Consider the following 27,385-nt stretch of genomic DNA (forward strand, 5'->3'; position numbering starts at 1 on the left):
CTGAGTAAGGAACATGATTTTCATTAAAACAAACAAAAAATCCCATTTCTTTGTACTTAAGTTTTCCATAAAAGATAACTGTCCTTCAAGAACTGCCTCGCTAAGTTTTTCTTGTCGTCTCTAAATGGTATTTTCAGTTCTGTCCGGGGAACTATTTTCTGTTGTTCCCTAATACTGGACTAAGCTAACTTTCCATTACCAGTATAACAGAAAATTTCAAAAGCAGACAATGCTTTTATTGACCCCAGACATTGTGCTCCATCCACACTTGCTGAGAATAAAACATCTTAGTGAGGCATTTATTACATTAGTCTGAAAACATTTTTTCACTTACATGAAATCTTATGGACCGAAGTGACAGTCAGCTGCAAGCAATAAATGCTTAATGACTTATTTAGATAGCCTGAACTCTGAAGAGACTTGTCTCCTCCCAAATACTTTAAGCCAACTGAAATGAAAACCTTTTAAAACATTTAATCATGGTGAGAGTCCATGTTAAAGCATAACTTTAGTCTTTCAATTAAGTTTTATCACTGGCACAAAAAGGTACACTAAGAAAATGTTTTCACTAAAAAATAACAAACTAACAAGAATGCTACTTAACTAACTAATCCTAAGTATTATTTAAGGGTAATAAGTCAAATCTCCCTTAATAAAGCTTTGGTATTAAAAGTAGTCTACTGTATGAGTGCCTACACCATGGACCAGGCACTGTTCTAATGCTTTGCATACAAAATCTCTAGTCCTTATAATAACCCTGAAAGGAACACAAATCTGTTAAATGACTAAGCAAGACCATACAGTTAGTGGCAGCACCAGAATCAGAACACAGGTCTACCGACTCTCGCTATGACTGAGCCTCTTCCCCTGCATGTCCTAAATGTCACTCTGAGTTGAAGAGGGGAAAGAAACGGGAGGCCACCATGATGCCACATCCCTGTGCTTTAACTAGTATGTTTTCTTTATCTACTGGACCATCTATTTCAGATTTTATTTGAAGCAAGTTTTGGCTTGCTTCAGTATGCATTTCATTTTCTATTTATTACCCTCTTTCATTCATGGCAGACAGGCTCTAGAGGTCCTGAGAATGTCTGAAACAAAGAATGCTATAAAACACCTTAGTAACTCTCGAAAATGCTAAATGGACCCTGAATCAAAACTTCAAGTTTCAGAGAACTTACAGCCACTAATGATCTACAAAACAAACAAACAAACCCCACACCTTAGTAACTCTCAACCTTGGATCAAACTACAATATGTTGGAAAAGGTATTACTGAAAAGAGCTTGAAAGGGCAGCCTAAAAGGCAGAGGGTACAAAACATGGGCCATGTCCCTATAAAGGGGACATGGTTCATAATACTGTGAATCAAGGGGCTGGTTCACAATACTGGTTATGATGTTCAAAACTGTGAATCAAAGAGAGATGCATTATTATATATTTGCTTGTTGCTATTGCTTTTCTGATTAGAAGATACAGAGTCACTTTAGGTAACTTCCATTTAACTTAATATTTATTTTCATTTTATATCCAGGTCACATTTTCTACATTAAAATATAATCATGCTGACTCCCCCCACCCCCTACACCCTCAGAGGAAAAAAGTGAAGAACTTTACACAACTTGAAAGAAAGATGGAATGCACAGAGAAGTTGCTATTGCACCCAAGTAACAAAGAACACAGAGAGACCAAACAGTAGACATGTCAGAAGTGCATAGAAGACAGCTCAGGGCTCGCAGCAGGAAGGAGGAGGAATTAAAAGACTAAAGCTTTTAAATGCTATCACTTGTGCCACAAGATTACCCTGAAAAGGCAGATAGGTCAGAAAGCAGGACCAAATAGGGGATTTTCCAAAGGCTGCTATCTAACAGAGTTTAAAATATCCATAGATTATATATATAAAAAAATTCCATACACAGAAGAGCTTTCTCTTCCCCACCTTGCCTTTAGCATCTGGTAAACACTTTAGAAACTTAAAACCACTGTTAGCATGTCCAAATGTAGAACCGATATAGGTTTTTCTTTCTTAAAAAATTGTATCCCAACTCTTTCCAACCAACAATTCTATTAATTATTTTAATTATGATTCCTCTGCATGGAAACCCAGTAAGGATCATCAAGACAGGGCATCTCACTACTATCAGATCAAGGCCAGTTGGGCAAAACCTGCACGATTCTGTGTTACTCAGAGGGAGGGAGAACAGTAAGAAACAGGAGTTGAAACTTATCCGTACCAAAGAGGAAAAGGAAACTCCTTTTCTAATCTATTCATTAAACAGGAAACAGCAGGTGGACAGTAAAAACCATCTGCTTAGAGCAGAGGCACACCAAAATCTAAGAACAAGTGCTCAGGAAAGTGTCTTGGCTCTGAGAGGAAGCGTCTTTCAGACCCTATCTTGTCTCTAGTTTGGAGATCAAAGCATTATAACTTCAGATAGTGATACTCTTGAGGGGGTGGACAAGGAAGGTCTGAGAGACCCAAATAATGAGGACACTAGGCAGCTACCTACACCACTATGTACAAATACACACATCAGTAAGAAAACTTCACCTCCAACCCTCGGCTACTTTAAACAAAGCATTGAAGTTCCAGGTTTTCTGAACAGGGGATATTTTAAAGGCTGTTAGCAGTTTAAAACATTGCAACACTGGCACAATATGTTACCTATTCCTTGTTTTTAATTACAGGGTAACACAGTAAACTCCAACACAAAGGTGGGGATGGGGGAGTGCAAAAGGAATAAAGAAAACAGAACCAGTATTTCACAAGAGCATCGAGCCAGCGATGAAGTAGCAGCTAATGCTTCGCAGAGTCTCGAGGGTAGAATTCGCTCAAAGTGCTCTGAGGGATTCTCTTCAGCATTTCTTTGGGGAAGATTCGGAGCAGTTGCCAGCCAATGTCCAAAGTCTCATAGACAGTGCGGTTTTCGTATGGACCTTACAAAAAATTGAGATTAGATGAATAAAGGCCAAGTACTTCCAACTTCTCAGCGTTATTCAAAATTTATTCTGTTATGGAACTAGCACTGTAAGCATGAAGTATAAAAAGAGACACAAAGCAGTTAGGTCTCCCAGGACTGGATGTGACTTAATGTGGAAATGAGGGTCTAGACAATAAGTACCCCTGGGAACCAGAGAAAAGGGAGAAAGCCCACAGGCGAGACGTTCGGCGGCTGTGTGTGTTGTGTGTGTTTTAACAACGGGTGGGATCTAAACACACTCCACTGAATAATGGAAACTAGACCCAGAGTTTTGTCCAGAGAGTAGTGAGAAAAGCAGTTTCCCAGGAACACAGGCTGACCTGAAGGAGGCTAGTACAGATACTCAGAAGGCCTTAACTGCCAATTAAGCACCTGAATAGGTCCGTGTGAAAGTTTTCAAACTTGCTATTGCTATTATTCTTCTTAATAGCAGAATCATTCTTATACTGCAAATAAATCTCATTTTTTAACTAAGGAGTTAGAGTGGCTAGAGTTCTGCATCTCTTGTCTACCAGAACAATTTTTATCTTTTTAAGATATTAAGGTTCTGTGTAATTTTTAATTTTTTTAGAAAACCCAACTATCATACGTTCTGGGGATTTTAATGTTACTTAAAAAATGTATCACATAAATAGAAAAGCGCACAAATCCTAAGTGTGTAGCTGATGCATTATTCCAAAATAAACACATCGTTTGTAAGTATCACTGAGGTCAAAAATAGAGTTTACCAGCATTAGCAGGGGTGGCAGGGAAGAGAACAAACAAAACAGCTTGAAAGCCCTACACATGCTACGTAATAAAAACCATTATAGACTTTTTAACAGAAGGACAATCAATAAAATTAATACTAAATTTACCCTGGCAATGGCATAGAGAGAGTCAGGGAGACTGGTGAAGATGCTGGCACTAACGGCCAAGGGTGATGGGACAAAGGTCTGGACTAGGTCTTGGGACACACAGAGTGGTCAGAGATCAGCAGCTTCAAGATCACCCAGAACTTGTCAAAATACAGGCTCTCTGGCCCCACCCAGATCTACCGAATCAGAATCTGCACTTCAACAAGATCCCTGGTAGATTCAAAAGCATATTCAATTCTGAGAAACACCGGCCTAAGTTTTTTTAATAGGAATGAAAAGAGAACAGGATAAGATGTTTTAAAGAAGAACAATGCAAATTAGCAAATATTTGATGACTGGAGAATAAATGAAGAGGGTTAAGAATGCCCAATGCCTGAGCTTGGGCTAACTAGGGTAATGGTCATGCCAGAGGTAGACAGAAATTGAAAAGGGAATTGCTAGGCAGGTGGTCAGTTGGGAAAATACTCTGGTTCTCACCACGCTGAGCCAGAGAGGATGGTGGCATAAACAAAGGCTTCCTAGCTCAAGATGCGGGACTAGAGCTTCAGAAAGAGGGGAAAGGCTCATACACAGGAAGTCAGTCATCAGCACAGGGGAAAAAAAGCACAGAAAGAACAGGTAATTAAGCCTTTGGGAACACTAACAATTAAGAAGCAGGAAGATGAGAAATCAGGAGGATGAAAATAGATGGACAGGAAAAGTCCAAAGCCCCCAAAGCCAGAGGAGAGCATTGCAGAGAGGGTAAGAGGGAGGAGAAGTGGCAATGGAGGCAGGAGAGCAGAAGGCCGGTTCTAAGGAAGAGAAAACACAAGACAGGAGCTAAATAAATGGATAAAGAAATTGAAGGTACAGGGGAAGGAACCAGAGGGCTAAGAACAAAGACATGGCAGGCGGCTGGAAGAACCTCTTCTCTAATCAGAAGGAAAATTGTATGGAGACCAATGTAACTTCTCTCAGACTAGGAAAGAAGTCCTCCTCAAAACTACATATGATGCTGTTTCTATTCATAGGAAAACAGTAATCTTACCCTGAGCAATGAAGTTCCTCTCAAACTTCTGCAGAAATTCCAAGTAAAGCAGATCATCTGACGTAAGGGCTTCTTCTCCAACTACGGCTTTCATGGCCTGCACATCCTTACCAATAGCATAGCATGCATACTAAAGAGGGAAAAAAGGTTTACATGAACAGAGATAAGGTTTTATAAATGGTAACAGTAATCTGGGCTATGTAAGTGTATTGCTGTAGCTATCTTCACAGTATTTCACATGATTTCCAAACATAATTCACATAAAGTTCACATGCAAGTACTGGAAAGACTTTATTATACGTAGTCTCACTAAGAAAGGAGTCTTCAAGCATGCAATACATAGGCATTACTAACACTCTACAAAAAATACACTCCCTCAATATACCAGTGAGCTTACATTTTGTAGAGCATTTAAAAATCACAACTTACACAATAGGAGAAATCCATCTCTAAATTCTATTCAAAAAAAAATATCTGTGTTATCACTGAGTTTATTTATCATTTCTACTTTAAGGTCAAATGTGGTTTTCTTTAATTATGCTTGGTATACAATCTCAGCACTATAGCAACCAAGGATTTCATAGAATATATACAGCTGTATCCCTTAGCGTTCTGGTGATGGCCTAATATGTTAAACAAAAAATTAGTTAGAATAGTCTTTCAGAAATACTCTATAATTAAGGTTACTAATAAAAACTTAATCGTCTTATGCCTTTTTTATTTAAAAACTACCTCATACAGCATTAGAGGTGGGTTTCAAGCATGTGATTTTTAATCTTTGTCATGAGCAGTTATCCTTATGAAAAAGGCTCTAATGAATGTTTCTGTATTCCACTATTCTATATTATATGTTCTATATTAAAATTCTACTTTGATGGGGGGAGAAGAAAAGTGATATGGAAGAAAGACAAGAGGTATAAGACAGCAGAATGAACTGAGAAAGTATTCATTTCTTTAAACACCATCCTGGAGGAAACATACGTACCAGCTGGTTAGATACATCGGCATGATCCTTTCTGGTCATACCTTCTCCAATAGCAGACTTCATTAACCGCGACAACGAGGGCAGCACATTAATAGGTGGGTAAATCTTGGGTAAAAGGGGAAGGGGGAAAATATTATATTTAAGTACAAAATTCAAGCTTTACTGGTAGTAAAGGAGGATTTTGAAACTCATTTTTATTGCTTAAATTGCATAACACTGCTACATTTGTTTCCTAGATGATTCCTAATATCTTTTCCTGATAAGAAAAGGAAGAAACATTTTACAGGTTAAGATTTCTTTTGAGAATCAAATCCAAAAAGTAAAATTTACAAAATAGTACAAGATTATATTAAAAAACTGAATTTTCAACATCTGCCTATAATATCAAATCCAAATGGTCTTCTGAACTCTGACTCATAAAATCACACATAAAAAGATTAACAATAGGGCTTCCCTGGTGGCACAGTGGTTGAGAGTCCGCCTGCCGATGCAGGGGACGCGGGTTCGTGCCCCGGTCCGGGAAGATCCTGCATGCCGCAGAGCAGCTGGGCCCGTGAGCCATGGCCGCTGGGCCTGCGCGTCCGGAGCCTGTGCTCCGCGGCGGGAGAGGTCATGGCTCTGAGAGGCCCACGTACCACAAAAAAAAAACAAAAAACAAAAAACAATAATTTCACCTAAAAGCTGATATCAGAAGCTGGCATCTATTAAAGAACCAATAAAAAATCTGTTTTTGATTATTCAGTCATAAAAAGAATGAAATCTTGCTGTTTGCAGCATCATGGATGGACCTTTAGGGCACTATGCTAAGTGAAATAAGTCAGACAGAAAAAGATAAATACCATATAATCTCACAAAATGTCAAGCTCACAGATAGAGAACAGACTGGTGGCTGCCTGAGGCAGGGGAGGAGGGGTGAGCAAAATGGGTGAGGGAGGTTAAAAGGTACAAACTTTCAGTTATAAAATGAGTTAAGTCATGGGGATGGACCTTTCAGCATGGTGACTATGTAAGTTAATAATACTGTATCACATATTTAAAGGTAGCTAGAAGAGTGGCTCTTCAAAATTCTCATCACAAGAAAAAAAATTTTGTAACTATGTGAGGTGGTGGATGTTAAGTGGACTTACTGGGGTGATCATTCTGCAACATATACAAATATCAAATCATGACATTGTACACCTGCGACTAATGTAATGTTACGTCAATTATACCTCAATTTTTAAAAATTTTAACAATAAAAGACAAATAAAAAACTCTGAAAAATCTGTTCTTGTATTAATAACAAAAGTAGATTATACCATTATGGAACAGAAGACCCAAAAAAGTTCTTTGAACAACTCACTCCATTTTAAGTCATAATAAAGAAAGTGGAAATTTAATTCTTAATTCTGGCACTTTTTTCCACACCAGGATTTTAGTATTACAGAAATGACAATTTTATAGCCATATTAAAAACAATGTAATTTGATATTTTCTTTTTTTTTTTAACATCTTTATTGGGGTATAAGTGCTTTACCATGGTGTGTTAGTTTCTGCTTTATAACAAAGTGAATCAGCTATACATATACATATGTTCCCATATCTCTTCCCTCTTGCTTATATTTTCTAAATAAATAATTCCTAAGAGCAAAGTGAGAGTCACTAAAGAATAACTGAAGAATAGATCTATAGGCTTATAGCATCGTTCAACTGTCAAATACCTGTCTGTTGTGTAGCTGTCTGTCCACATAGATCTGCCCCTCTGTAATATATCCAGTCAAGTCAGGGATGGGGTGAGTGATATCTACCAGAGAAAGACACCTGATGTTAGTTAAAGTGTCCATCTCATATAAACAAAACCACAGGAAGTCAATCTGCACTACTTAAAACAGTGCTATATAAAATAGTTTGCTGTGATGATGGAAAAGTTCTTTATCTGTGCTGTCCAATATGGCAGCCACTGGTCAAATGTGGCTACTGAACATGTGAAATGCGGCTAAACGCGACTGAAAAACTTTATTTCAAACTTTATCTGATTTTAATAAACTTTAGAATTTAAACAGCCAAATGTGGCTAGAGGTTACCGTATTGGCCAGTCTAACTTATCTGGCTGCAGCACAGTTAGACATGTGTCGACACAAGTTAAATTAGCTATATTCATAAAAAGTACTATTTCTCCTAGTTATGCTCTCTCTCCCCCAAATATAAATAAAGTTCCATTTTAAACACAAAGCTCATTTGCAGAGATTTGCCAATTTGATGTATACTGAGAGAACATTCTTCATCCATAAGCTATCCCAGAGGGACACACAACATTTCAACATGGAAAATACAGAGAGGCTAAACAAGTTAAGCAACACTACACAGGCAGCACCAAGCAGGTCCCACAGAGCAAGACACCTCTAAGTCTGTTAAATTACAGAGAGTAATTTTGTAGCTGCTTCCTTGGAACAAATCATTTTCACATCAGAGGTAGTATTCAGACTGCCTGGGTTCTAAAGCCGCCACTTCCTAACTGTGACACTTTACCTCTCTGTGCCTCACACGAGAGCATCTAAAAAGTCGCTATGAAGATCAAATGAGTCAAAACTTACAAAACACTTAGAACAGTGCTCAGTTATAATGAGTTATTACTGTTTCTGAAAATATTTTGAAAAAGTGTTTTTAAAAGACTGAGATAAAGGTAAAAAGACACTAACATAAGGGGAATGCTGAAAGTCTCACCCGGGGGCTGCTGGGCATACATCCAGGCAGGCACTGCACTGTGCACTTAGACACACATGATAAAACCAAGTAATTTTTAGCAAGTCTTTGATGATCGTTCTATCTCTAGAGTCTCGTAGCATTTACTATCTGTGCTCTATATCTGGCACTTAAGCTACCTTAAACTACTGATGCACATACATTTAAAAAATATCCACCTAGAATGAGTAGCTTACATTAAGTAGAGCCCATAAATCTTTTAAAAATTCATTTCATCTAGACCAGTGTCCTGCAAACAGTAGACACTAAATACTAGCTAATAAATAAAAATTACAAGAAAATTTTTCTACAAAAGAATAATTATTATGGGTAGTTTTGAAATGAAAAATTTTATTAGAAACAAATCACTAGGTAAGGTAAACTTCTGGAGGATAAACTCTCAAAAGAATTTCAACTCAAAAAGATAGATGGTCTTCTCTCTTAAAATCAAAGTCCTTACAACGATTAGGGATGCTATAATCCAAAGACCCTAAACTTACCATCATTAGGCATGGTGAGAATAGGAATTTGAGTAATAGAGCCACTTCTACCTTCCACTCTACCAGCACGTTCATATATTGTGGCTAAATCTGTATACATGTAACCTGGGAAACCTCGTCGACCAGGAACCTCTTCCCTGGCTGCTGAGACCTGACAGTGAGTCAAGGAGAACAGTATCACATACCAGAAAATGAAAATGAAAGCTTGGTTAGAACACATTTGTTTGAACAGGCCAAATTACAAAGTTGGAAATATCTTGTTCATTTTAAATATCACCTCTAGAAATGATTAAGAAAAATCTAGCAACATAAATTCAGATTATTCTGCAACAAAAATGTTGACAATTGGGGACCACAGTTTTCTGCTAAAATCATACTGCCATAACACAAATCTTCAAATAGCTTGCTAGAAGAAAATCTGCTTGCAATTTTATAAATCAAAGGTAGTACATTTTAAAACTAAGAGAACATTCTCAGTTCACAAGATTTACTTCACGTTATGGATCTTGCCAGATTTACATAAGCTAATCCTGAAAAGATCAAAAGGGAAGGAAATACGTATATCAGAAATCATCTGATGCATTTTACATACATTATTTAATTTAATCCTCACAACAACCCCATGAGGAAGTTAATGTTATTAATCCCAACTTACAACCGGAATCCAGGGCCAGATAATTTCCCTGGATCACCGCACAAGATAAGAATAGTAATAAATGGTCTTTCTCTTAGAGACAGGCACACTAGAATATATGCATACATTTTAATCTACAGCCAACAAGAACTGTAAATCATTAAGCCCAACTTCTAACTGCTACTTTGGTTCCTCCAAGAGTATGCTCCAGCAGTGCTACTCAAAGTGTGGCCTGCAGACCAGCTTTTATCAATTTGTAAGGAGATAATGTAGAAAGCAAGATAAACATATAGAAAACTTTAGCGGCAATTTGATAGAATAATTGTCTGTCGAATCTAATACTACTAATAAAAGGGTTTGTAAATTGTTTTTTTTGTTTTTTTTTTACTTTTCTAATACTTATTTTTACTGCCTTTTAGAAAAGTATTTGTGATGGATGGGAGAAAAGAAGTCCTTCAATGAAAAAACACTGTAGCCGAGTGAGATATGATGATGGATCTTAGGGAATCTTAGGCTAGATATTTATATAGGCTGTCTCTTCAGAAGTCTTCTTCCCTTTTTTGCACACTTAAAAGAGCAAGTAACTCAAAAGTTCAGTAACTTGCATTAGAACAAACACCCCACACTTCTGGATGGTAAGTGCTAGAATCTTACATTGTTTCTAAATAATCACTGAGCTTTCTGAAGGAAAAAAAAGTTCTGAAGAGGGTTCTGCCAGAGTGTAGTCTTCACTTATGGAAATAAATAAAAATTTACATCATTAAAAATGAAATTCTTGAAAAGGGCTGAAAACTGACAGTCTGGACAGAGACAGAACTACCTTGGAGAGTAACTGATTAAACAGCTTGCATCATTTACTCTAAGAATCCAGTCTTAATCAATGGAGACAGTGAGAGTATGATAAATAGGCTAATAATTTAAATCTCATCCTCTAATTCAATTAGGTTGACAAAAGTAATATTTTCTTTTCTGATTAATTAAGGTATTCTACTAATATATGAGCAATGCATTTAAAAAAACATGATTTAAAAAAAAAATGAAAACTTGTAGAGGGACAAGATAATCCCTGACAAGATAATCCATTTTAATTAAGAAAAAAATTACCTCTCGAAGTGCTTCAGCATAAGAACTCATGTCTGTTAGGATAACCAATACATGTTTCTCACACTGATAGGCCAGGAACTCGGCCGTGGTTAGAGCCAAGCGAGGAGTGATAATTCGCTCAATACTGAAATGAAACATTAAGTCCTAAGTCACTCAAACAAAAAGGCCAAAAACAAAACAAAATGATTCCAGAAATAATAGTACAGTCTCCCTTTTAAAGTTTCACATAAATTGAGGAAGGTTAAGCAATTATTACTTTAAAAGTTCTTAAGTAAGGCAGAGTTCTTTTATGTATTTACATAATAAGAATTACTTAGTGCTACACAGCTAAATTGATTTATTTTATAAATGCCCCATAATTTGTCAGAACTATATAGTTCTCAAAATTGAGCAAGAAAGGAAGAGAGAGAGAAGGAGAAAGGGAGGAAAGACGTAGGGGCCAGATCTTGCAGGTAAGAGGAAAAGGTAATTTACTGAGTATGGACTGTGTGCTAGGTAACTTATACTATTATCTCATTTAATATGTACAACAACCCTGTGAGACAAGTATTATTTATCACACTTTATGAAAGAAGACACTGAGCTTCAGAACCTAAGTGACTTACCCAAAACCAAGTAACTTGCAAGAAGCAGAGCTGGAATTTAAATACGGTTATCTCATACCTAGGCCTGTGTAGCTTTCACTGTAATGTTCTACCTCCTTAGTGTAAGGTGACATTTTTGACCAGAAGCCTGCATGAACAGGGGGAAAATAGCTCTATTCTTTGTTTACTTACGTTGGGTCGTTGGCCAAGTTCAAAAAGAGGCAGACGTTGTCCATTGAGCCATTTTCTTCAAAGTCAGATTTGAAGAACCGGGCAGTTTCCATGTTTACCTAAATGGCAATGACTTCATCAGTGCTGGGAGAAGAAAAATGCTCAATATTTCTTTCTTTCTTTTTTTTTCCCCCCAATATTTATTTCTGATGAAGGCCAAGCTATAGATCTGCACGCTCCTTCTTTTAAAGGTTCAAGTACCCCCAAAACGTTCACAAAAGCCAACAGAGTAAACAGCTTGCTTTGGGCACAAAGGGAATTATTCTTACATTCCATAGTCAAATGCTAAATACTAATCCATGGTTTGCCCAAAATGCCAAGCTGCAACTTCTCCGCCTAGAGATAAACTGAATAATATATGTGCAGTTTTCTACATTGTTCTAATAACACAAGCAATTTTACATTTCATACTAAAACAGAAAAAGATAATACTTACACCCATAGCAGCAAACACAATCGCAAAATTTTCCTCACTGTAGTCCACTACATCTTTGGATTTTTTTACCAAACCAGCCTGGCGACAGATTTGAGCTGCAATCTGATGAGGAGTACAAAAGAACTAAGTTAAAATCTAAAATAATACTTCTACAACAAAATAACTTTTACCCTAAACTTTGGGGAACTGTAATCATAAATGAAATTGGGTTGTCTTAAAGGGCTTTACTCAATAAAACTATTTTGTAATTTTTGCAGATTCCTAAGAGTAAGGAAGAAGTCAGATATGTGTGGATGAAGAGTCAATGTAATTGGATTATATAAACAGTAACATTGGGTATTTACCTTGAAAATCCTATATTTGGTTTCTCACTAAGAGTGAAGCACTCAGAAATTCTTTCTTCTTGAATTTCATACCAAACAGATTCTAGTTCTCACCTCATTGTGCGGTAAGCCAGCAGCAGAGAAGATAGGAATTTTCTGCCCCCTAGCAATACTGTTCATGCCATCTATGGCCGAAATGCCGGTCTGAATCATCTCCTCTGGATAGATCCGACACTGAGGATTGATTGGCTGGCCTAATGCATTTCCAAAAGGGAAAATTTTACTATGTCTCTACATTAAGACTACAACCATACAAAGCATATAAAGCATTTCTTTCTACTCTTAAAAAATCAGTTATTTTTGAAATCTGAAACTGTTTAAATATTTTTTTCCATTAATCTTTTGTAGATTCACAAATTATATGGTAGTAAAGTGAAATGCAAGGTATAGCAAATAAGAAAGAAATCCTAATTTCAAAGCCATTATGGCTTTTACATTTCAGATATATCCTGGTGATATTTTACAATAAATAAAATATAAAATTTTAAGATAACCTCTAGGAAAAATAAATTTATTAAATAGTAAACAAAAAATAATTAATCAAACATGGAATATGTTGGTTATCTACTTAAAGTATCATAAAAATCACCCTTTATCTGACAAAGGTATAAGATAGATAGATGCTATTTTCCCCAAAACACAGAAATCGATTTTCTGTCCCTACCCATGATATCAAGGAAGTCTTCAGCCAGTACAACAGGACCTCTGTCGATGGGTTTTCCTGATCCATTGAACACCCGACCTGTTAAACAGTAACAAGACAGTACAGAGTGGACAATGGCTCAAATATTCATAATCTTCACAAAGACTTCACGGAAATACGTTAAAAAGGAAACAGATCTCTGCTCAGAATGAATAATAATATCCGTTTACCAAGCATATCCTCAGACACCGGCGTTCGGAGAATATCCCCAGTAAACTCACAGGATGTCTTCTTGGCATCTATACCTGAAGTCCCTTCAAACACCTATCAAGAAAGAAAAGTAAACAGAAGGGCATAAGAAATTTAGATCATAAGCGCTTAAGATTTATTTGTCAGCCCTTATGAAGTAAAATACATCAATATACAGACTACTTTTAGTATTATGAATAAAGAAGTGTTCATGGTGGACGATGAACCAAATTGCCAACCTCTTAACCAGGGTCATGCCTGCAGGCCAAATCCATCAAGCAAGCTAAGAATGGTTTTCACATTTTTAAAGGATTGTTTTTTTTAAAAAAAAAAAGGAAAGAAAAAGCGTAAGAACATGCATCAGAGACCTTAGGCAAAACCCTCACAAAGCCTAAAAAATTTACTGTCTGGCCCCTTACAGAAATTCTGCCGACCTCTGCTCCAGATCTACTTTTTAGAGCAATATGTTATTTGAGAAAACCGGCACTTCCTATAATCAGCAACATTAAATACTAGGCATTATCAGAGACAATTTAAAGAAGGAGACTCAGATCTTGTTTTGGTTTCAGCCCATAAGCTCTGAATTCTACTTTTCATCTCTCTCCTTCTATGTGACTATCTGTTTCATTTTATCCATTAAAATTTTTTTTTAAAAAAGCCATTTTACCAGTGGAGCTACTGGGCTAGAATGGATATTGGTGGCTGGCATTTAGCAAGAAAACATGAAAAAATACTTTTCTTCCCTCATAGCCAGTAAAGAGTCGGGTCCCTGGCTTAAGATTTTCATGGTTGTGATGGTGCAAAAGCAATACACATTCGGTAGAAACGGTACTTTAAAACAATCACATGAGATATTTAACATTTTATTATAAAATAGGCTTTGTGTTATATGGTTTTGTGCAATTGTATGCTAATATAAGTGTTCTGAGCACCTTTAATGTCAGCTAAGCTAAGCTATGATGTTCGGTAGGTTCTGTGTACTAAATGCATTTTCAACTTACAATATTTTCAGCTTATGATGGGTTTATCAAGATGTCACCCCACCTATAAGTTGATGAAGATCTGTATACTTATGTGATAATTACCAGAAAGAACTACTGGTGTTTCTTATGTTTGTTGTGATCAGAAAAACGTTCAACTGGCCAGGTTTTGAAAGTGATGCTTACCTGAACCACTGCTTTGGAACCACTAACTTCTAAAACTTGCCCACTCCTCTTTGTGCCATCAGGTAGTGTTAAGTGCACAATCTCAGCATATCTGGGAAACTAAATAGGAAAAAAATAAAGGCTCAATAACCAACATTTTAAAAGCGCCTCAAAATACTCTATATGCTTCTATGTCTTTCACAGTGTGTATGCACATGCAGACCCCATACCTCCCCAAAGCACACAGGTATACATCCAGAGTTTAGAATATCCTCAGGTAGTTTAAGTCCTTAAAACACTTATCACTGGCACATATACTGGCAAATGCAACATAAGGTACAGAGGGAAGGATCTTAAATCTATGAAACCACAGCAATTAAATTCTTTCCTTCTGTGTATATGTTTTTAAACTTTGAGACTACAGGAAGTTAAAAAACTATGTTCCCACTACTCAGAAATGATGTTTGCTTCTGGGCTGTGTAATCACCTTGTGCTTTGGGAGGACAGGAATAAAATGCAACTAAACAATAAAATAATTACTATTATAATAAATAATGCTAATATTCCCTCCTCAATCTAACTCTCCTAACCAGAAATGTATTCCCCTAATCCATTTTTAATATTTTAAATTGCATGTTTCCAAAAATATACTGTAGTGTTTCACTTACCTAAATGATAACATACTAAATATACCATCCTGCAACTCGTTTTTTTTTTCCGCTTGACCGTATGTTTTGGATCTGTCATAGTAGTATTTACCTTATTTTATTAACATAATCTTTTGAAAAATGCATCACTACTTTGTGTGAGGTGAAGGAAAACATCTGCCAATGCATCCGTGAATCAACACTGACTGTAGGACACTTGATTCTGGAGATGCTAATATGAATAAACGGGCATCTAGAATCAATGTTAGAACAGATATAGTTAAAACCAAGTGACACTACATTTTATTCAGCTGTTCTTCTACCACTGGTGTTCAAGGCTGTTCCAAATTTATACTACTACAAACATGTTGCAATGAACATTCTCACATGCGGGCCCAAGTTTCCCTAAGGTATCTGGTTACCTAGTGGTGCGCTATAGGCTGTGTCCATTTTTATGTGAAATTACTCTGCAAAGGAACCTTTTACTTCACAAACTCGCTAGTAGTATAGATAAGTATCTTTTCCCTACATCTTTGCCAATCTTGTATTATTAAACTTTAATTTTTACCATTTTGATAAAATAAAAAATAGTATCTTTCAATTTGCATTTTCCTGATTCTACTAATATTGAGCATCTTTTCATGTTTACTGACAATTCAGACTTCATTTCCTATAATAGCCTTATTAATATCTTTTCCTCGCTTTTCAACTACATCTGCTTTTTCTTATTTACTTTTAGATAAGTTTCATAGATTCTGAGTCGGATATTCTTTTGCGAATATCTGCTCCCAGTCTTTCTTGTCTTTTAATTTTGTTTATGGTATACTATCATACAGAAGTTTTTGCAATAAAATGACTTGTTTTCCTTTATGGTTTGTGTCTTTTGTGTAGGAAAACCTTCCAATCTGAAGTCATAAAAATGGTTTTCTATATTGTCTTCTGACAGGTTTCTCATGTTTTGGTCTTTAATCCATCTGGATTTATTTTTGGTACGTAATTTTATTTTTCTCATTTTTATTTTTATTTTTTCATACAGGAAGCCAAATACCCCAACAATATTTACTGAGTAGCACAAATTAATTTGTGCTACAAGTAGCACGACTTGTAATGTAGCCTTTATCACTTACCAAGTCAAATTCTCAGGTGTGAGAAGAGTTGGTTTTAAGAATCTTAACTTTGCTCCACTGAAATATCTGCTTACTCCCTCACCAAATTTTTATTCTTACTCTATTTCTAACTGATTTTGTTACCTGGAGAGCAACAACATATTTTCTATTCTGAGCCTTTTCATTCATGAACGTGGAATCTCCACTTATTTGAAGTCTTCCTTTATGTCTTTCAACAAAGTTTCACAGTTTTTTGTAAAAAGTTCCTAATTATTCTAGTAGTTACTTCTGGCATACAAAACACTACTGATTTCTATAGACATCATCTGCATCCAGCAACACTGTTTTACACCATTGTTTCTAATAGTTTGTCCACTGAATGACTTGTGTTTTCTGTTTAATTAATCATACTACCAAGAAATGATGACAGCTGTGCCTTTTCCTTTTTAATCCCTTTATCCCCTAATTTCTTTTTCCCACAGCATTGGTTAGGGTCCAAGCACAAAGACAGAACAAAGATGGATAGCGGTGGTGACAACAGGTGTCCTCATCTTGTTCCTGATTTAAATGGGAATGTTTCTAGAGTCTCTCCTTAAATACGCTGTTTGCTGTAAGTTATGGTGGTTATCCTTTAAGAGGTTTTAAAAGTTTGTTCTATCCCTTATTTCTAAGACCTCCTTCTTCTTTTGTTTTGTTTTTTTTTAGAAACAAATAATTTTATCAGATACATTTTCTGTATTTACTGAGAAGAGCGTAAGCTTTTTCTAGCTTAATCTATGAATGACCTGAATTATACTGACATTTGCTAATATCAAATCATCTTTGTATTACTGGGATAAATTCTACTTTGTCATAATTCTGTTGATTTTTTTTTTTTTTTTTTTTTTTTTGTGGTATGCAGGCCTCTCACTGTTGTGGCCTCTCCTGTTGCGGAGCACAGGCTCGGGACGCACAGGCTTAGCGGCCATGGCTCACGGGCTCAGCCGCTCCGTGGCATGTGGGATCTTCCCGGACCAGGGCACGAACCCGCGTCCCCTGCATCGGCAGTCGGACTCTCAACCACTGTGCCACCAGGGAAGCCCTGTTGATTTTTTAAAGTATATTTTTGCTAATATCCAATACATGAGAACATTTTTATTTAGAATTTTGGAATCTGTGCTTGTGAATGAGATTAGCTACACTGTTTCTTTTCTGATACTATCCTTTGTCAGGTTTGGAAATCAAAGATGCGCTACCTTCAGAAAATGAGTTGGACAACAGTCTCCATCATCATCTATTCTGATACAATTTGTATAAAATTATCCATTCCTTGATACTATCTGTATGTCTTAAGTTAAAAACAGGAGCCAAAAACTAAAAACAAACAAAAAAACACTCTTAAATCTGGTGGTATAAAGCCATTCTTACAACTACATAAACTTTTTTCCTCAGCTGGAGTTATACCCCAAACAAACATTCAATAAAACTTTTTCAGCTTTCTAAAAATTACTTCCTCCAAGATGTTTTCTAAGTCCTTCCCATTATTGACTCTCATAGCATCCTGCACTCACCCTTCATAGCACTTAACAATTAGACATTTATGTATTTGTATTGTGTATTTTTGGTGCTGAGTTCAGCACTTAACATAGTTGAAGCATGAATATTTTTAACTGTTTTTGAAAATATATTTACTAATATAAAAGCTTCATATTTTTAAAATATGAGTCAAAAATTTTATCCAATAGAAAGTATATAAAAAAGAAGAAATAAAGGACAAAGAAGCAAATAATGCTTTCAATACTTCCTCAAAAAATAAAAGTGTATGCTTCATCCTTTCACAAAATATTAACGGGCAGCTGCCTAAACCTTGTACAATTTGTATACTGAGGCTTTGAATCAAACTGCAGACTAGTATGAAACTGTGGCCAGGAGGAAGCTATATGCTTAATCTTGCAATTAATTTGTATAGGTACCTTGTCATGCACAAAAATATCTTAGTGATAAAGCTGAAGAGACAGTTCACTTTGCCCTTTCTTTTAAGAAATGTTTTTCAATTTATTTTCTGCTTCCAGAGGGGCCACATGCCAAACACACTTCTGTCATTACTTCTCTCAACAAACTAATAACTGTGTACCTTTCCCCCGATCCACTCCCAACAACAACCAATGCAGAATTACTGTTCTACAGAGCATATTATACAAATTATCTCTGAAGATATTTTAATCACTGAACTCAGGCAGGAGGCTTCACCTAGGGTGAGGTCTATTCAATTACAGACTATATTCTATGCCTCTTTTTCTAAGATAATTCTTATGTATAGGTTTGGCTAAAAAAAACCCCACGTAACTGAAGCATCTTTCAACAAACTGAATAAGTAAAAACTATTCTCTGCTTATGGTTTTAGTCACTGTTGAGATAATCTGTTGTTTATTCATTACTTGAATACCAGTTATCAGGTCCTCAAAGACAAAAGTAACATTGTTTACTCACTCAAAGACCTTAAAATTTAGTAGAGAAGACAAAAATGTAACAAGTATAACAGTATACTATACTTTACTGTTGTTTTCCTAATAAACCTGTGAGGTATGATTAACAAATAAAATTTTAAATTTTACAGACAAGGGACTCAAAGCCACAAACAGATTCCACAACAGATCCAGTACTAGAATCCCATCTTCTGACTTCTGACCTAAAATTCTTGTCTCCATATAGCACTGACATTCCGATCAAGGAATGGCTTAAAAAAATCATAACAAAAGACTTAAAGTGTACTAAACAGTACTTAATACTATGCTTTTAACTTCATAAATGGTTAGACGATAATGATAGTGGTATTACCTTAACATGATCTAAGATCACTAGTGGACCATTAACTCCTGATACTGTCTTGTATGCTGGAAAGAAACACAAAAGAGTCAGTTCTTGTCAAACAGGACAACAGTCTAAATGATCTCTCTGGTATTACCAAAAAACCCCTCTCTCTATCATATCTATTATATGGAGCACTCAGAAAGTATGAAATTTTTCACCGAATTTATAAAATATGCCTGCATCTGTACAACTTCTCATAATCCCCTTCATCAAACCAAAAACATTTTTAATTCTTACTATAAGTCACATTGTTTCAAGGACCCAGGATACAAAAACAAAGGTAAAGAGGGAGAGTTCCCACAAGAGTTCACAATTTTATATGGAGAAGGGGGAGGTAAGGGTTCTACCAGAGGTGTGCTGAGGGTGTGTGGGAGCACAGGAAAGACCCTGCAATGGTCCTTACTTAGAAAAGAAAAAGCTTTACAGAAAAGGTAGCACTTAGCAAAGTAGATAGAGAAGAAGAAGGGAATCCGTAACTTTAAGCAGAAGTGACAAAACTCACAAAAGAAATCTGACAAAATGTAGTCTGTTAAGATAAAATGCCATGATTAAATAGTATCATAAAAACTACAAAAAAAAAAGAGTTTATGAAGGCGGATGGAATTAAAGGCCAGAGATCACATAAGCATCCTTTAAAGAAAAAAAAAAAGTCAAGCGTTACTGTCATTGTAGAAGCTTATATTTTCTACTGCAAATTATGCCCTAGCAACAAACTACCCAAATCTCTCATTTTAGAAAGGAGGTAGCTGTCATTGAATTGTATCACACCTACATACATGCCGAGTATAATGAATGGTAATCAAGTATAAATCAGAACACTCAGGAAAGCAATTCTAACAATGTCAGAATTAACTAAATTTCATAATCAGAAAAGCTGAAAACACAAATGAAATAAGTGTTTACAAGACCTAAAATAATGTGTAAGAAGCTGTCAACCAACTGGGAATTTTTCACTTGCTTGATTTCTTATGACATCTTAGACAGAAATTTCTGAAATGAATGTAGACTCCTAAGAATGAGGAAACCATTTAATAACCAGTCTGTCCATTCAAGGGGCTTCAGAATTTAAAAACATAATTTCTTTAGCCAGGAAGCAAGTGCCCTGGTAGAAACACTGAGACAGGGCAGGCAAGCACTGTCAGGAACCCTAGTCTCCATACTGAGGACCTTTAAATCCTCACACCAAATATTTGCTTGAATACATTTGCAATTGTAATGATCAACAGAGGCCCCTAATTACTTTTTTTTCCCCAACCTTAGATAAAAAGCAAGTCACAAATTTTAAATGTTAAGCTACTTGAATGGATGGCAACGTAAACAAATTAATCATGCCTCCAAGATTATTAGAAATATCCCAGTTGTCACATATTCTGCTACTTTTATGTTAATCCTCTCCATTGTTTTAAAATAATCTAATACTCTTAAAAATAAGTCCTACCCCTAAAACAATTTCTTCATTGTTCTCATTTTATTTTTATTTTTGGACTCGCCACACGGTTTGCAAGATCTTAGCTCCCCAACTGGGGATTAAACCCACGCCATGGCAGTGAAAGCGCCGAGTCCTAACCACTGGACCGCCAGGGAAGTCCCTCACTGTTCTCATTTTAAAAGAATCCACATATTGTTTTTCAATTACTTTCTAAAATTGCTATGTGGATATGCAAAGTGAACTACATTAGAAACATGTTTTCTTGGCACACAGGTTTTAAAACTATAGAAACAAAGACCTTCTCAAAACCTAAACAGCTGGGAATGGGAGTAGGGAGTGGGCCAGTGGAGGTGTGGGAATTCAGTTTTGAGATTTACAGGCAACTGTTTTGAATAAAATGTAACATCAGTAAAATGCTTCAGGTTCTGAAATTCTCTTTACTTTCCGGACAAGATTTGCATCTCCTTTGAACTTTTAACCTCTACAACAATGATCCTTAAGAATCTCATGTTTAAATTCAAGCTCATTCAAATTATGAAGTTTTGCCAGTCACAAGGCAAAAAGCATGACCAAGAAAAAAGAAATGCTAGTCATTGCTTTTCCTGGAAACAGTGAATCAAGTTGATTTCAACTATAGAAGGCAAGATTCTACTTCATCAAAAGCAGTCTCTAAATTTGCAACAATGTATGTAGCCTTTAAAAAAGCTAGTAACCACTGGAATTAATTAATAACAAAACTACCAATACACATTTAAAAAGTACTTGTCAGGAATTCTTTTTTAAACTCCATAACAGGTCTATAAGCCTAACAAATATTATTCCAAGTTTTACAAGAGAAAAATGATTCTCAGAAATTAAGTAACTTGCCTAAGGATCTGAACTTACACCGTCTGCCTCCAGTCATTTTTTCTTTGATTCTGTGCTACAGCTCAAATTCTAAAACTGAACTGGTCATTTTTTGTGGTCTGAGGCACTCTTGTATCATTACTGAAAAACAACCTTTCTCCAGTGGAGTGTAGCCACTAGAAAAGTTAAAGCAGGAAAGGAAGAAACTAATGGAGATGCTTCAGCAGTTTTCTGTCACTGGAAAGCATGAGGAGACCACTTCAGGTACAAACCAGAGGTTAAGCAACATGCTTGGTTTAAATTAAAATGGGATGCAAACTAAACTAATAAATGTTATAATCCAAACTAAATAAAAAATATTACCAAACGAAACTGCTTCACACTTTACAGAGCATCTTCAGATAGGTTACCTTTTCAGTTTCACAAAACACTGGGAGGTAGGCAAGGCTGATAGACCTACTCCACACTTAAACTACATCTATGAGAAATCTGTTATTAAATGGAAGAGCCAGGATTAAAATTATTTTTGTTTGTTTGTGCCCCCCCCACCACCAATTCTAAGTTTATACTCTATGACCCTTAGTCTCCAGTATAACTTAAAAATATGGAGATAACACAGTTCCTAGCACTTGGACTACAAATAGGGAGTAGAAAACAGTTTATATACAAACTATAGCTCCTTTCCACAACAGTAAAACTACTGGGGGGGAACAAGAAGAGAAAATAATACCAAATACCACCTTTTATCTCTCAACAATATTTACCCAGATTTTCTCACCATTAGTATTAATAGTCCAAAGCAGAGACAACAATTTAGATTAAAGCTGCCAAAGACATAAAGCTGCTCTTCAAAAAGTCAATACCCATTCACAAATCACATAAATATTTCTGTTTAGAAACAATAATGACCACTCTTCTCTTGAAAATTTCAAATGAAGAAGAACTTGGGTCTGCAGGGGATGATCAGAACTTCTGAAAACACAGCAGACACATGTTTACATCTTTGATCCTGAATATTTATGAAGACAATAAATATTTATGGAGTGACATTTAAAACCCAAAATCTACAAAGATTTTAAGAAGCACATATTTTGTTAGATGACATCCTCTTCCTCCTATAGGATATGAGATTGTTCAACAAAACTAACACTACTTAATGATTGTGAAACTTTCAAAAAGAACATTCGACAGTCATTGCACAATAAGAGATCTAGTCCTTCAGCCTCCACCTTATTAGCAAAACAAAACTGGAACAATCATCTTCTATTGTGCAAGAAAAGTAAAGACCCACACTTTGTAGTGGGCAAGGAGGGAGAGGTTCTGGAAAAAGGCAGGCCGACCATTCCTTTACTGGACTTTTCACTGAGGCTAACTCTGCTTTGTGACATAAGAAACTAAGATTAGTTGATCTAGGATCTCAAGAACAAAGGAGATTATCTAATCCAAAACGTTTAACATCCAAGAGTTCTTCGTATATTATTGAACCTTGCTCAAAGTTTAAAAGGAAATCAAGTTTTCTTTCATTGTGACTTTAGAAATTCAACTAATGTGCTCAAGATTATTTCAAGCCTGCATATCTCATTTTCCATCTCTTATTAATGGCCCCAGGATCCAATCTGTACAGTGGAACTGCCAATATTCCATTCCTTTGTTCAAAAAGCACACATTAAATAACTATAACTTTTTACCTAGGATGGTAACATCGATCTTTAATCAGAAAAATTAAGAAGTTAATATTTATTCAGAAGCAATTAAAAGTGTTAACTCGAATCAAGAATGTGGCAATACAGGAAAAAGATGACATTCAAATGCAGTTAGCTGTTAGCCTAAGTATGATATCATTTGTGCTTTTTAGAATAACCCAGACACAGAAGTGAAACTCAAACTAAGTACCCCAACTCCCTACTCTGGTTCCATCCACATTAAAGATCCATATACTAAACTATTAGAACAAGGGGTTTAAATGCAAGTTATACAATTACAAAACACAATGTTTCTATGTGCCAACACTGCGCTAGGCACTGAGGATACAAAAAGGAGTCCTGAACCCTAAAGTTTCAGTTTTAAGCATTATGTCGCAACAATGTTGTCAGGAGGAATCTCATCTGGCTAAGCACACACAGAATGTTGAGAAATCATACTCATCTCCCTTAAGGGTTTACAACCTCAATCATGGAGTACTCTTTAAACTATGTTATTATTTCAATTGATACTCTGAGTTGAGATTGAGTGAATAATTATATGGAAAAATGACTACTGCCCCTTATAATCTTTTCCTAGAAGCACCACTAATGTCTATCTGTTCTACCCAAAGAACAGCAAAGCATACAAATGCAATTCATAAAAGAGTATTTGTAACTGTTAGGCACAAATTTATTGTCATAAGAATGCAACATCTGTCAATTTCTTGAAACATTCAGCTCATGTAAACTCTCAACAAGCACTCTCTAATGCAAATAATTCCCATTATAGAAAGCACATGGGGGGGGAATAAATTAGGAGTTTGGGATTAAAATATATATACTACTATACATAAAACAGATAACCAACAGGGAACTACTGTATAGCACAGGGAACTATACTCAATATCTTGTAATAACCTCTAATGGGTAAGAACCTAAAAAAGAATATATATACATATATAATATATATAACTGAATCACTTTGCGGTACACCTGAAACTAATACAACGTTATAAATCAACTATATTTCAATTTTAAAAAAACACATCTCTGCAAACCATAGAATCAAGTCTTTTCTTTCTTCCTTACACTGCAGTGCTGCCACATGACCTGACCCACTGACTGATGAGGATGGGATTAGTCAGGCAGGAGAGCGCTCAGACTAAAACCCTTCATCTGAAATTCTTGTTAACCAATGAGCCACCCACAAAGAGGTACTGTGGCAATTAACCGGTGCAAATACAGTCTCACCACGTTGGAAAACATCAGGTGCTTTCCTAAGTTTTAAAGAGTCTACTTCCAGTGCTCATCCCTGGTTCCTAAGGAAACTGTGAAGAGGTCTGATGCTACACAATTTTACTGTTTAGTCATCAAGAACCATTTCTTTCGAAACTGCTGAACAGTCCACTTAAGCCTGGTTTATTAAGGTCTTTTTACAATCACAACACTTAAACATGCTTATGCATATGCTTTGCATATTTGCTAAATAATATGGGCAAAGCTTCTTGTCTTCTCCAAGATAGCCTTGCAATCAAATTAATGGCAGAAAAAGGTCCAGCAAGAATTAAGAAACCTGGAATTTTCCTGCTCTGCCAGTAATTAGGGGTCTAAAGCCTGGCAAGGCCTGTCCCTTTCAGAACCTTAGGCTTCTCACTGTAAAATGAGAGGGTTAGACTAGATGACCCGCAGGGTACTTTTCAGCTCTAGCTTTCTCTGATATCTAGGTGTCCTCCTGCGGAGCAGCTTCTCCACTGAACAACATTTCCCTCTGGCTGTGGGCCTGACCTCCATCCACGAAAGGCCTGAGCACGTCAGCGATGACACTACACCGTCCCCCTCGGCAGGATCTGAGGTCCTGCCCTGAGGTCCACACCCGAGGCAGGGGGAAGGGGAGGGGCGGTTCCCTCGACCCCTGCAGATCCAAATGAGGTCAGCAGAAGATTAGGATAAGAGTGGCAAGAAGTGGCCTTCGCTCAGAGACAGGAAGCAAGCGCCTGAGCATGCTCCAGCCTCGGGAAACTGGAGAGCACCGGTGGAGCAACAGCCAGGAGACCACCAACCCAGGAAAAAGTTCCCGTTGGTGCTCTTCCCCTTAGCCCACCCCTGGCACGGAAATTAAGGTACACTCAAATCGCCTACTAGAGAGAGACGTCGGAGTACGGGGACGCGAGAGGGAAAAACAATCCCCTCATCCCACCCCTCTGGCTAAGCAGGTGAGTGGGAGCAAGGGGCTGGGCTAAGAGCAAAGACAGGATTCGTCTTGCTCTCTGATACTCACTGAGACGAGGCTGGGAGAGGTAGTTCCGGCTAATTGCCAGCACCTGTTCTCGAGACCCCACCACGGGCCCACTGGTGGATACGGGAAGCTCAGGCGCGGCCCCGTTCACGATGCCCCGCATCGCTCGCAGCGCCATCTTGTCTCCTCCGTCCCGACTGGCCCAGCAGCGGCGCCGCGCAGGCGCAGATATAGCTGGTGCAGCCCGCGCCCCGCTCCGCCCATGCGCGCTGAGGAGTCCCCGCCCACTGAGCTGCACCCCACCCGCGGCCTCGTGACTTGGGCTCCGCGTAGGCGGGGCTAAACCCGAGCCCTCCGCGAGAGGAGCTGACCAGCGTGCTGGGAGGAGGACGCCGGGCCAGGGAGAGGGATCCAGAGAAAGGCAAGAGTTAAGGGAGAAGGAGAAGAAAGAAGGGAGAGGGAAGGAAGGCAACTTCGTGCAAGAAAACGTCAGCGGCATTTCATGACATTGAATGAAGAGAACTCAAGTTCTAAAAAAACACTTTGAAAGACAGAATCTAAAACCTCTTCTAGTGGATATTAACATGGGGAACCGTGTGCCCTCATTTCTCTCACTTTATCATCTTCCTTTCCAACATATTCACTCATGTGTCCCTTCAAAAAACATATATTGGACTGTTTTAGGGTGGTGGTAGTAGTGTGAAAGACAAAGTGGGATGTGTTTGAAAACTATTTGAGGGTTAGAACCGATGCAAGAATGATTAGCTGGCTGTGGAAGGTGTCAATCCAGGCTTGGGTCCTGAGTGATTGGTTGATTGTGTTGTTGTTTACCGGGTAGAACACAGAGAAGGAAGTGAGGAATTTTGCTGGTGGTAGAGGAGGAAAAGAGAAAAGCTAATTGTCTGGGGATGTGTTAAGTTTCCTGTGGAATATTCAGAATGAGATTTCTATTAAATAGGTAACTATCCCAGGAGAAGCTATCTGGGCTAAGTCAAGATCAAAATTTATAACTTATCACCATGTTAGTAATATGAAAATAGAAGAGATAAGCCAGAGAGTGTGTGATGTATTGTGGAAGATACTAAAGGCCAACTTTTAAGAGATCACTAAGGGGAGGGGATGTACCAAGGAAGAGTATCTTGTAATCAAATCAAACTTGGAGTGATACTAGAGTTGGAGAGAACGCAGAGCACATGTTCTAGAAGCAAAAAGAAGAGAAAATCTTAAAGAGGGATTACTGTACTGTTAATGCCAAAAACTGACGAGAAGGGAAGTAATAGGAGTACTACAAGTATCCATTTTATTTGGCCATTAGAAGACCATTGTGATATAATGGGAAGATATATGCTTAATGGAAAACAATAAGCTTTCTTACATAGGTGAAAATTGTAGGGATTGAACTGTATATGATGGTGTCATATTACAAATGAAGTGATCATTACTTAGTTATTTAAACTCTACTTTAGGGGCATCTCATCTCCATGACCTTTGTTACATATACCCATAGCCCTTTTGAACCAAACCACTGAAGCAAGTACTCCTTAATTTTGAGTGAGATTTAGCATCATTTAGTATGTCTTATAATTTTAAAAAAAAGGGGGAAATAATATGAGGTGCCATTTTGTTTTAATTCATGGGAATGACTATAATTTTTAACTAATGTCCAAAGTTGTCAAGAGTAGGGACACGTAGTTTTTCGAGGCAGGAGCCTGCTGTGTCCTCCTTTGCCTGGTAAAGCAATAAAGCTATCCTTTTCTACTTCACCCCCCCCCCCCAAAAAAAGTTGTCAAGAGTATAAGAAAAAAAGAATTTTCAAATTTTATTGCTAAAAGCATAATTGGTGTCTAGAAGAGCAATTTGATGGTATCAGATTCAAATATTTTATTCCTAGGAACTTGCTTTATCCTCAGGAAAATTACATATATACATATATGTGCATATCTGACAAATATGTTCAATTAAATTAGATATCACATTATATATTATATATAATATATATGATCTATATTAATCTGTATTTATATGTGTATATATACAGAGATATTTATTGAAACATTTTTGAAATAGAAAAACTGTAGAAATAATCTAAATTAAATGCCTATTCATAAGT

At 36.9% G+C, this 27,385-nt stretch overlaps 2 protein-coding genes across 2 annotated transcripts in view; one reads left to right on the forward strand and one right to left on the reverse strand.

Moving 5' to 3' along the window:
* Positions 1 to 2,660: 2,660 nt before the first annotated feature.
* On the reverse strand, positions 2,661 to 25,479 carry ATP6V1B2 (ATPase H+ transporting V1 subunit B2). The gene is made up of 14 exons (XM_019936309.3): positions 25,318 to 25,479; positions 19,050 to 19,105; positions 14,501 to 14,599; positions 13,316 to 13,409; positions 13,107 to 13,184; positions 12,497 to 12,636; positions 12,060 to 12,161; positions 11,585 to 11,682; positions 10,809 to 10,932; positions 9,071 to 9,221; positions 7,550 to 7,632; positions 5,850 to 5,954; positions 4,865 to 4,994; positions 2,661 to 2,936 (listed from the first exon to the last, which is right to left on the reverse strand). Exons 1-14 carry the CDS (start codon positions 25,451 to 25,453, stop codon positions 2,797 to 2,799), a joined length of 1,536 nt encoding a protein of 511 aa, XP_019791868.1. The 5' UTR covers positions 25,454 to 25,479; the 3' UTR covers positions 2,661 to 2,796.
* SLC18A1 (solute carrier family 18 member A1) overlaps positions 24,890 to 27,385 on the forward strand; it is a 42,121-nt gene continuing 39,625 nt past the window's right edge. Inside the window, exon 1 of the mRNA XM_033857734.2 lies at positions 24,890 to 25,252. The gene's annotated coding sequence lies outside the window, so the exon portion shown is untranslated. The remainder of the gene's footprint in view (positions 25,253 to 27,385) is intronic.

The sequence above is a fragment of the Tursiops truncatus genome, chromosome 6 (genome assembly GCF_011762595.2).
Source record: "Tursiops truncatus isolate mTurTru1 chromosome 6, mTurTru1.mat.Y, whole genome shotgun sequence".
Lineage (NCBI taxonomy): Eukaryota > Metazoa > Chordata > Mammalia > Artiodactyla > Delphinidae > Tursiops > Tursiops truncatus.

Excerpts from the sequence above, each read along its gene's own strand:
- ATP6V1B2 (XM_019936309.3), bottom strand. The coding sequence starts at position 25,453 with ATGGCGCTGCGAGCGATGCGGGGCATCGTGAACGGGGCCGCGCCTGAG. Across the intron at positions 13,185-13,315 it reads GGTGTCTGAGGATATGCTTG|GTCGGGTGTTCAATGGATCA; the intron begins GTAAACGGATAT and ends ACTGTTTAACAG. Across the intron at positions 12,162-12,496 it reads CTGGCTTACCGCACAATGAG|ATTGCAGCTCAAATCTGTCG; the intron begins GTGAGAACTAGA and ends ACTCCTCATCAG.